Raw genomic sequence first — 12352 nt, 5'->3', positions numbered from 1 at the left:
TAATGCTGTGTTGAACGCCAGTGGTCATGTGAAATAGCCATGTGAACACATCTGGTTCAGTGGTCACCTGCTCCTGACAGCCACCAACAGATTTCACCTTAGGACCCCTCTCTGAGTTTCTGCTTGCTGTGTTTATGCTGGCACCAAGAAGGATTGCTTCAACTGCCAATGGCTGATGATAAAAGAAGACAAAACGCGTTTGACGTAAACCATACACTGACATCAAGTGAAGAACAGATGATGTCACAGGCAGCTATGTGAAAAAAGGTTTCATGGCAGTTTAAATAGAGAAAAGTAAGCACATATGTATGGTATCATGGTTGTCTCCCTGCTGATTTCAAGAGAACTATGCAACAGAGCAACTGCTATTACATTCAGACTGTGGTGGTGAAACATCCCCAGTAAATATCATTCATTTAACTGAAGTAATAGTACTAATTTGAATTCTGGGTGTTTTGATTTCCACTCAAGTTGCTCAGTGAATTTGGTTTTAAAAAAGTGGAACTCTGTAGATAAAAAATGATATCCAATTTTATGTCAAACTCACACAATTAAAACAAGAAATATGTAGTATTTTTCCACCTTGAGACACAACTCAAGTTTGATCAATACAAACAGCATAAAGTCATACAAAGTTAATTTCTACTGTAATATGTTCATCCTCTGAAAGACAGATATTCTATACAAAACTGATAACTGAATTGATTTTAGATCGGCCATGAGAAAATATGATATTTTTTTCATTCAGGCTCTTTTACTGACTTCACATTTTCACCATATTCATAATAATGGCAAACATGCATGCCAGGTGTTATATAAGGCAAGGAGACATCTTGGTTCCTGTAAGAGGCAAATCACCATATGGGTCAAAAATGTCAAAATGGGGGCAAATTCTAGCTCTGCCCTTTTCCATCAAATTATTTTTTTCATTTTCATTTTATTTGAAAAACAGAGATCTTCAATCTGCAGGTTCAGCCCTCAATTGCCCACAAAAGTCAGGGCTGGGCCAGGCTGAAGCCAGGAGCCAAGAATTCAGTCTGCATCTCTCATATATGTGGAAGGGACCTAAGTACTTAAGTACTGTCTGCGACTCCTAGGGTGTGCATTAGCAGGTAGCTATAACCAGAAACAAAGCTGGGACTTAAATCCAGTCACTCAGGTATGAGATGTGGGAGGCCCTTGCAGTGTCTTAACTGTTGTGCCAAACAGCTGCTCTTGCTGCTTTCTTTCTCAAGTTGTTTAATCTCTCTGGGATTTGGTTTCATTATCTAAGAATGTGACAGTAACAGTACCTGCACTTGATAATGGTTTCTGGATCTACTAAACGTAGAGAACTTAGAGACTAGTGCCTGACACAGTCAGCACTGCATAAGCATTTGCTGTTTTTAAATGGCTGTCTTGCTGCTCCAAACACACCGGGACAAAGGTACACAGAACAAGTTTAATGAGTGTCTCTTATTTGCTAAAAACAAACTTAGGCAGTAACACAGAGCCTAGATTCTCAATTTGCATTCCTAACTTACTGGGTGTTTCTTGGAAAAGAACCTGGTTATATTTTAGTTTCTTTTCAGGAATTACTGTTGGGGATGAGATTAGATATTTTAATATATATATATATAATATAATCTTAGACTAAAAGGGAACTTAAGGACCACAGCCAAACTCAGTTATTTATAGTTCAGGCAATTTAAACAGATATAAGACTAAAATTTATCAAAAATCATAAATTCTAGTCTCCATTAATGAACATTCTACATAGCTAAAATTTATCCATAAAGCAGGTAAATTTTTAGAAACATTAATAATTTGAATAGAATTATTAGTAAAATGTAAAATATTCTAGGTATTTAAACAACAAACACAGCACACAACTTTTCTGAATTTCTCAGGATTGCAGTTATATACATAATTTTTTTCTGAGCCTCTATGATATATTCAAAAGCCACAAAGGGTAGAAAGTTATTTATTCCTGTATATCTGTGCTTTTATAATTATCGTCTTATTTTGATCAAGCCCAGCCAACTTAAAAACAAATTCTTAAGTGTCTTACAAAAGAATATAAAGTAGAATAATATAAAAACAATGGAGGAAATCGGTGAGAGGAAAAACTACAGCAATCAAAATGTGACAAGGTGAGGTGGCACCCAAACATACAGGCAGGCTCCATGATCATCCCCAGGTGTGTAAGATACGATCTCAATGCAGGGAATAAAACCCAAAGTAAAAAATATATAGCCAGCTGCACTGGGAAAGCATGCCTCGTTCTAGAATAGGGAATCAAGAAAATCTCTCCTGTGAGTCCTCACCAGATAACATGGAATAATATAATGTGCTAAGTATACATTGAAAACTGAATTTAGTTTTAGAGATACACAGTTCTAAACATTAAGGGCTCATTATCTAATTTTATATTTATACATATTGAAACTCAACCCAACATTGGAGATTCATAAGAATGTTCTATCCTTTCAAATATGGGCCATGCACAACTCACACTGACCATTTCTCCCTCAAGTTAAAGTCATAATAGCTTGAAACAGTTCTAGGGTTCTGTGACATGTACAATCCTAGACATCATACATGAGGCTTCCTACATCAGGTAAATTGATCTCAGTGAGTTTCCTATTTACTAAATGAGATGGATCGTTTCAAAGTGTTTTCTATCAGAATACAGCTCCATAAAGGCCAAGATATGACACTAAATTAAAATTCATTGAAATAAAAGTGATAACGAGGACCACATCATTTTGAAACTCTCTGCCATGTCTTCAAGTATAAAATCATCTTATGGTCTCTTTATAAATTTAAATTTAAGCTAAACTTGCAGATTCAGAAGGAAAAACAATTCCTCAGGAATTCTCCATAAGTGCAATTTCCTAAAGTTTATCATTTGACAAATACAGGATTTATGGCTTATATTCTGACCGTGGCTAATTGAGGTATGTGCCTATGGTTTAAAAGTCAATTCTTGAAAAATGCAAAGAGAATGAATGTTAAGTGCTTTCACCATAGAAATGCATTTGCTAATTAGCTGGATTTAGCCATCACACAGTGTAAATATTTTCTAAACACCATGTTGACCAATTTAAATATATATATATATAATATTCTCTGTTGATTTAAGAACTTAAAATTCATTAAAAATAACTAAGTCAAAGTCAATTTGATGGAGGATAATCTTATGCCCTTTTATGTAAGGTCAAGGCCAATCTAGATTCTGTCTGCAGAGAAAGCCTCATTGCTCTGTGTGGAAGGTGGCCAGAGGCGAATGCGTGGGCAGCATGATTATTTTCTTCAGGGAAAACCACAAGTCCTCTGGATTCACACCAAATGGGCCAACCGGCCCCTAAGGTCCATGCCTCAAATCACAACAGTGATCATCTGACTTTAAAAAGACTTGAAAGGGAATTCTTGTATCTGCAATTTATCAGCATTCTGTCTCTCAGATGCAATTTCTTCCCACTGCTGCTGCTTCTGAATCTATCAGTGTTTTCTTTATTTATTTAAAAAAAAAACAGTTTTTGTATTAAATAGGCTTAAAAATCAGAACAGAAAAGCAAATTAGAGTTGAACAACGAGAAAATGATCAGTAAACCTCGGGGAGATTTTATGAGGCGCTATGCAAGGGCTTCCTTCACCCCTTTCTGCAACTCAAAACCCATTATCATTTATTTCTCTCTCGGCTCTCTTAAAACTACCAAAGTGTGCCAGAGTCCTAGTGATTGCATAAATGTGGTTCCACAGGTACTAATTATAACATATTAAAAATGCATCTGCCTTCCTTCCTGTTTCACCCACATGGTTCATAGTATGGGGCACCCACCACGGTTCATGGTAGTGGTGGGGCACCCACCACCTGAGGATCCTAAAACCCACCCCCATCATGGAAGAGGACCAAGAGTCGGAGAGAAAAACATCTAGATTAAAGACCTCACTGGCTGATGCTGAGAAGACAGGCCTGCAAATGGTGCAGGCAGATGGAACAACGGACACTGTGCGACATTTGTTTTGCACGAGGGGGACCACACCCCAGGAAACTCTGTGTTATGTGATCATGAGGAACTTGGACGTGGAATTTTGTGGTCACACTATGACCCATCCTTCAGAGTAAGATTAGTTTGCACATTCATACTCAAGGTGCCCTTCCAGCTTTTGAGCCACTGCAGAGACAGCTGAATGAGTGCATGAATGTCTGCCAACATGAGGTTGACATGTTTGAGCCTAAGGATCAAAAACAAGCAGAAGTGAATCTCACTCTAGCTCTGTATGCAGGATATGAGGGAGGACTTTCCTCTGGCATACTCTCTTCATGAATGTGCAGAACCCAGAATCGGAAGTTTGTGATTACAGCACACCCTATCCTTCCAAAAGGTAGGATTTTAACTATTGATCCCTTCCCTACAGCTATTGGAATCCCTGCAAGAAACTTCCTTTTCTTCCAATAAATTATTCGTAAAAATTATGTATGTTCAAATTAATTACATACATACTTTATTTTTGAAGAACCCAGTATATCTATTAGAGCTCCAGTACTGAGTCACTGAAGTCATGGAGGACCAAACAAAGAACAGAAGATTTACTTACAAAATGAACATTAAAGTAGGAATGGGAAGTACAGTACAGTAGCCCAAGCCCGCAGCTGGCACACTGTTACCATCCCTAGGCCCCAGTAAACACACAGTGAGAACCACCAACAGAACCTGTTAAGGGACAAAGTCACAGGCTCCAGGCTGGAACAGCGCAGTAAACTTGAATTGAGGAGGGTCAACCCAAGGGGACCCACTAAAGTCTGGGGCAAGGGCAAGAAATACTCCCATCTTATTCTCCCTCCTTTCTCTGTGGGCCACATCAAAGACACAGCCAGCCTTCGAAGAGTAGGTGTGGGATGGCAGGACAAGGGGCCAGCTCTTCCGCCTAAACGGTGATGCTGCGGTTAGTGTCATTTCCTCCCCCGAGGCTCCGCTTTGCAATGCTCTCACAGAATAAAAATGAAAAATAAATAAGCAAAATGAGAACTCAGTTCTCTTGAACAGGAATTTCTTTTTTTTTTTTTTTTCACTTTTAATCAACTTACTTTTTCAGTTGATGTCCCAATCCAAACCGCTCTTTTGTGGAGATCTGAAAGACATCAACGGTGGGCACTGGGAAGGAGAAAAATCACAGTTAAATATCAACTTGAAACTCAACCACATGCCCTGAAAAGAATGGGTTAGCAGTACCAACATGTGCAGGCACACACACGGAGCCCCAGACATCGCTAACTACATCTATGAAGGCACTGGTCACTATATAGTCATGCAGATATTTTACATGTTATATATCATTCTCATGATGAGGAATTCCAACATAAGCAACAACTTGAACAGCCATGTGTAGGACAGTTAATGCACTATTTGTAAGAGGAAGAGACATGTGTTGTATGCCCATACATTTTAATATAAAACATTTTAATATAATAATACAATAGGTAGGGTGATGCATAGGACGCTTACTTTGCTGCATCTACCCTCTCATGGGGAGTACATTTTTGCCAGATATACATGTTTCTTTAAACCAATAACTATAATCACTGTGAAATCAGTAACTTCATTCAAAAATGTCACACAACATTTATTATTCACTGGCTTAAAGAGTATATACTATGTAAAAACATGGACATACACGAATATCCCTGCTCCCAGGCAGCCTACCATGCAGTGGAGGAGACAGGTGAAAAACAAGCCCAATGTTAAATGGCACTAAAGACTCTCAGGAGGGAGGAGAAAGGGAACTGAGACCGTGGGGAGTGTGGGCACAGTTTTTAAAGTTGGAAAAGAATGGGCAGAAAGACAAGGCTCCCAGTCACAGGAAACACCAAAGGCAATGTCTCTGAAGAGGAAACATGATTAAATAGTCTAGGAACAGCTGGATACCAGCTTCAGGAGAGGAACGAACAAGGTATCATGTTAGCAGATGAGGGCAGAGAAATACCACGGAACAGGCTGTGTAAGATCTCTTGGTCCAAGGGAGAAACGGGAAGATCAGTCAAAAACTAATTGCAGTTTGAGTCAAGAGGTATAGTGGTTTGGGTCAGCCATGTTCATGAACATTTTCTCAGCTTCCATTTTCTAAGAGAGCTGATCGATTGGGCATGAGGTACAAGAAAGAATAATCAAGTGTGAATGCAAGAATTTCGATGCAAATAACTAAAAGGTGCAATTTACTACTCCCTGATATGTGAAATGTTGCAGGAGGAGCAGGTTTGGAGAGGTGGAGAAGACTAGTCATCTGGATAGAGAAAGCCAGCGGCTAAATGTCCAGGTCAAAGGAACATACTAAAGGAAGTCATGTGGAATAGCCGGAGGGTATATGCACTTAAAGGCACAAAGCTGGATGAAAAGGAAAGTCTGCGGATTAGGTACCTGTGCATATGAGCATTCAGTGAGAAGGCTGAAGAGGGATGGCCAGGAGGACGAAAGGTTTCAGAGTTCCACTGATCTGAGGACAAATTCACATTTTTTTTTTCAAGGAGGAGGCAAACTGTTACCAAATGTTCATAAGTCAGTCAAGATAGAGACTCAAAATTGGCAACAGGGTCACTTAGCAAATCTCTGGTAACATTGACAAGAGCAGCTTGTGAAGTGATGGGACTAAACCTTAAGTGAATTCAATGCGAGAAAGAGGAAAGAAAATGAAGGAAGCTAATAGACAATTCTAGTGAAAACTTAACAGTTAAGGGAAGCGGGGATTCAAGGTCAACAGGGCATTTCTCAAGGTAAGAAAAATATTGTCTACCAGTAGGAATCTTCAGGCAAAGAAAAAGGGGAAATTAAAAGTACAGAAAGGAGAGGGAGAATTGCAGGAATGGTATTAGAATTAGGTCAAAGAGGATGGAAACAAGGGAAACGTTACACAGAAAGTGTCAATCACACTGACAGCTGATTACAGCAAGCACTGTCTTTAAGGTAGGACATTCTCAGACCACACATGTCCCACACTTTACATCAAAGCAGTACCCCCATGCTGACCCTTACTAATCCTCTGATCAAGAAAATGTGTTGTTAGTACATGGCAACAATCAGTCCCTTCTTGAGGAATACCCTGATCTTCATACAGAGAGCGAAGAACAGAACAGACATCCCTGATCCCACCTGTCTCAAGTCCAGGGCAACTGAAATAGAAGAGTGGCTAAAAAAATAAATAAAAATAAATAAATTCTAACACTTGGAACACTCAGTGGAATTACTTTTTAAAGGAAAAGATGATAAAATAGGAATATACAATACTGTGTCTAACAAGACATAAGACATTATCTCTTCACAGGCAGAAAGAAAAAGTGATTGGGAAGAGGGTGGCATACAAATGAAAAGAATCTGGTGGGGAAAAAAGGCAAAAAAATCCGAAATCTACTAGATCGAAACTAAGAATAGAGAGACAGAGAGAAGAGATAAAAGAAACGCAAATGTTTATTCAAAATAAACAATTGTTCTTAGAATTTAACTTAAAAAACTTAATCATGGCATGAATGACTAGAAACTGTGTCAATATTTATCCAAATGATATATTTCCATGGAAAATATAAATTATAAATATTGACTCAATTATTAGCATAAAATCTAAAGAAGCATCTATTTCAAAGGATCTAACAAAATGCTACTTTGAAAAAGGTTCCAAAATTCAAGTGAAAAATCACAAATTGCTTTTGAAATTAATGCAATTAATTATACTTAATATATTCATGTCAATATTAACAATCAGAAAAACTGACGTATATGTGAACTTTGTGCTGTATTTGCAGTTTTCTTTGTATCTAAAAACACTTTAATTTTAGCCATGTTTTTAAAAATTAATAGCTTCCAGATGATCAGTAATAATGAGTTAGAAATTAGATAAAAAGTTTAATTGAGCAAACAAGCATTTAGGAATAAACTCAGCTAAAATTGGTAACCAAAGCTAGTATCTCTGAGAGAGGAGAGGAACAAACTGTACTAATATATAAATCTATACAACACAAATAAACACTCTTTTATAGGCAAAATAAATATAGAAATGTCTACTCTAAACAGATATATTCACAATTTTGCCTCAAACATAATCAAATTCTGCATAGTTCATGGGGAGGGAGACAAAGATGAGGAAGAACTTGACAGAACATAGTAATAATATTTTCATGTTCTCAGAAGGGTGAATGTTACTTATTTTTTCCTCCATTGATAAAGTTTGAGTTGACAAGTGAGGGCTGTACAAGGTGGGCATAAATTATTCTAACACTCAGACCATCTAAGTGTAAAGATATCAATAGACGATTTTCAGAGAAACATTTTAAAATAATGTTAGTTGTTCGTCTTTTTAACAAAAAACTGCCTTGTCCTTGAGATCAGAAACTAGAATTACATATCAGAAATTCTGGAAAATATATATATTACTATAAGAACCAAACAAATTATATCATGATTTTGTTTAAAGTATGTTTCCCCACACACAATGAAAATCATCCTTATCCGTAATTTCAAAGTGAATAAGGAGGTATTTGTCCAATTTTTGTAATTCTTGTTCAGTCGTGGATATAGTCACAAGAGCCTTAGCCAAAAATTGTTGTTCAAATAAGCTGTTATTCATAGAAGGAAGTGTCAAAAAGTTCAAGGAAAGGAGAATTTAAAAATATGTTTATTTTGGAGCAGAAAAATTAGACTCCATGTGCATTTTGTTTTTGTAGTACACATTTTCCATGAAATGGTTGAAGATCTCTAAGACATTTCCAAAAGACAGGAATAAATGCTTTTCAGAAAGAGCAGTTAAGTAGGTCAGTCTAAATTCTGGATTAGACGTTTTTTGCAAGTTCATTTTACTATAAATTTTGAGACCTTCAAAAACACATCGCAAAACACTCTTTTAGAAATATTTTCTCACCTTTTTATTTGCTTGCAATAATTAAAATTAAAAACTAGGATAACAACCTAATTATTTCTTCTGGAATCACAAGTGATATATGCTCCTTTATTTCTAGCTCTAGTCATATATTACACAGTACTATAAATCCTGTTTTTTCCTTCAAATTTCCAAAAAGGAGAAAAAAATAAAAACTTTGCAGAAACTACTAGCAACACAGCAATGTGCATCACAACCAGTTAGTGCATTATAGAAACAGGAGGAAATCAGCAAAAGGACCAGACCCTCAGAAAGACGTCATTTTTTTGTGAGAAACTTCCAGCAAATTTTGCTACAAATAGAGCAGGTGGAAACAATCTTAAGGGGCCACAAACAACTAGTCCTTCTGTGAAAGAATAGGTAGACCAAGGCCAACCACCACCAACACACCCCAAATAAGGAGGCAAATGAACCAAGAGGCAGGGGGTCTACTTCAGGGCAGTTTTCTCCAAGGTTGGCAGTAAAGGAACAAAGGGCCAGCCTGGTCCATTCCTGGCTATTGTGGGTGTTGGTAAATCAATGAGAAGGAAGACTCTTTCTCCTCCCGCAACCCCTGGCCAATCCGTCTCTCAAATAAAATTTTAAAATTTTCATTAAAAAATGAAGTAGAACTGAACAGTAAAATCATCAAACATGAGTTTAAATGATGGTTAAAAGATTTATAAAACCAAGCAAGCATACAAAAAAAGACCTTAGAGAGTTATTGTAAAGGAAAGTCTGCACCGAAAGTTCAAGATTATATCAAAAACGAAAGTATCAGTAGTAAGATTAAATAAAGGCATGCTGTATTATCATGTCAAACAGATAGGTTTGAGTGAGTAGAGATTAACTGACCAATTATATTCCTAACCCTGAATATTAAAAAAAAAAAAAAGTTAAAAATTCACAGAGTAAGGGGTTCTTTTTCTTTTCATCATCGTCAGAATAAAATCAGTGAGTACATTTCAAATGACTAAACCAAGAAAGAAGTTAGCCCAATGACAGACTCTGCGGGGAAATAGTAAAAACACATACATCTACAGGTTAGAATATTCCTTTAAGATTATTTAAAGTTTTGAGGGCAGTCTCATGACAGAACAGAAAGGGGTACACACCTGTTTACGTAACTCAGTGCCAACTTTATGAAAATAAATTGCATGTACACAGAAAACAAACACCATCAAAATAGTTTTCTCTATATAACTATATTTTTTCTTCATGATATTTCAAATAATAAGAATGAAAATATCTAATATCTACTTATTGTCTAACAGTAAATAACATCAGTTACCATCTGATATTAACATTGATCACTTAAATAAAATGCATTATATAAATAACAGAAAAAAGTGGTTTACTTTCAAAGTGATTTTCCTGTAGTTCATAAATTTGAATAAACAAGTATCTATGTGAAATAAAGTAGATATATGATCTGTGACATGATTCAAGAAACCCTGCAGACACCATGGTAGCACACGTATGGCAAGCTTTGAGAGCTGCTGTTTGTGTCCCTGCCCCTTGATTCTGGGCGGGCGCTCTGACTGCTTTAATCATAGAATGCAACAGAAGATTCACTGTGCCTTTTCTCAGTAGTTTCAGCATCTTATCTCTTGAAACACTTCTGAATACTGATAACCATACTACAAGAAGCCCAAACCAAAGGGAGAAGCCATGCGTAAGGAGGGTACTGTTGTTAAGTTATCCTCAGCTTATCATTCAGATGACACCTGCATCAGCCATTTTAAAGTCCAGCATCTCGTGCATCCAATGTATTGAGGCCTTTCTATGAGCCCAGCCCACTGAGCACCTGACTACAAAGTCGGGAGAGACTTCAAACAAGAACTAACCAGTTAAGCCCCTCAAACAGTAATACGTTATTGGGAGTCACTAAGCTTTCGGGTGTTCTGCAGTGCATCAGCAGACAACAGGAACAGTGAGTAGAGAAAATTGTGTGTGTGCCTGTGTGCACATGTGTGTATACACACCTTAGAAGGCAGGGGAAAACATCTTAACTCAGTTTGTTTTAGCAAAACATGTAATAGGATCCTTTGTTGTAAAAAGCTATCAGTTGGGATATGTCATTCTCTAAGGTTTCAGAAAACAAAAAATATTATTATGATCCCTGTTGTCCAAAACAAAAGTATGCTACATTGAGTTAGGCTAAATTCATCAGTAATCAGATAAATAAAGATTAAAATTAACTCTCAAAGCCAGAGAAATAATTTATCAAAGTCAATCCAAATTATACCTGCTGAGTTTCTACTATATGCAAACCAGTCATTTGGGTTTTATTGTGTTTGCTTCACAGAAACTTGTTAATTTCCAAAAACCTACATAACCAAATGTTCCATGCTTCCATTTCCCTAGGTTATATCAGTAATAAATCATCTTTCTTAAGATTTAAGTGAAAATATCATGATTAAAATATGTAGCACTTATGTTCAGAATTACAAATGAGCACTCATTTTGCTTAAGGCACAATGCACAGCTAATTAATCTTCAAAAAACAGAGAAGTAAAACTCACCTGGGCCATTTAAATACTGTGTAAGTGAACAGTGTAGTCGGACAATTATGGGCTCTGTTCGAATTACCTCCCAAGCCACAGCAATCTCCTCCTGCACAAATATGTTTAAAAGATGATTTAGTCATTTTTAAGAGTAAAAAATTTTAAAACTTATGTTGAAGAAATGCATAAAGTATAACATGAAGGCCTATGAATCAGCTCAAAACCCACCATTGTGTGAAGAGAAGGCTAAAGTAATTGTATGGTTTTATGTATGAAAATAAAAATGAAAACTATGTAAGTACTATATAAGCACCCATTAGTACTTCTAAAGAACAAAGATAAAAGAAAAAAAATATGTAATCTCTGCCTTTTTAACCATAGAATCTGTTCAATATATCAGTTCAACAAAATCAACATGTATCTGTTGGTAAAACAACCAAAAATTGAATTTCTACCTGTAATAAAAATAAACGTACTTTAAATGTATCGAATTAAACAAATTGATACTCACATCAAGAAAGCTGACATCAATATGCAGATCAATATCTACATCATCAATGGCTCCATATTCCCTGAAAGCAAAAATTAACATTTAAGTTTTAAATTTTCCTTAAAAAAGAATATGTGCTAGGTCATTTTTATTAAAATGAAATTAATTAAATTTAATTAAAATTAAAATTAAACCACTAATTCTGATTCCTGACTTCCACAGGTAGTTCAGAGCTGAATGCAGACATAACTAATTCAACCTGTTGTTTTCTGTGACCTATTTATGCTATATAGACAGCCTTTTATCTTTACATACACACAAACTCAAGAGTCAGTTGGTTCTGGGTACAGGCTCCCCACGTAGGATCTCTGTCCTTAATGTGGTTTACTATGAAACTTAAAAACAACACTACTAGTCAAACAATACCCTATACCTTGTGAGGTTGTGTGAGGGCAGCCTGTTGAAATCC

General features: G+C 36.4%; 1 protein-coding gene across 5 annotated transcripts in view; it reads right to left on the bottom strand.

The window, feature by feature from the left end:
- The window catches only part of PARP8 (poly(ADP-ribose) polymerase family member 8), a 193342-nt gene that overhangs the window by 53736 nt on the left and 127254 nt on the right, over positions 1-12352 (bottom strand). For all 5 annotated transcript variants that reach the window (XM_070056702.1, XM_051853484.2, XM_051853483.2 and 2 more), the window contains 3 exons: positions 11905-11965; positions 11412-11502; positions 5075-5141 (listed from right to left, as the gene is read on the bottom strand). In XM_070056702.1, the coding sequence (XP_069912803.1) occupies positions 5075-5141; positions 11412-11502; positions 11905-11965 (219 nt within the window). The remainder of the gene's footprint in view (positions 1-5074; positions 5142-11411; positions 11503-11904; positions 11966-12352) is intronic.

This window comes from Oryctolagus cuniculus, chromosome 14 (genome assembly GCF_964237555.1).
Source record: "Oryctolagus cuniculus chromosome 14, mOryCun1.1, whole genome shotgun sequence".
Taxonomy (NCBI): domain Eukaryota; kingdom Metazoa; phylum Chordata; class Mammalia; order Lagomorpha; family Leporidae; genus Oryctolagus; species Oryctolagus cuniculus.
Note: the sequence above shows the minus strand (reverse complement) of the source record. Positions and strands in the feature narration are given on the sequence as shown.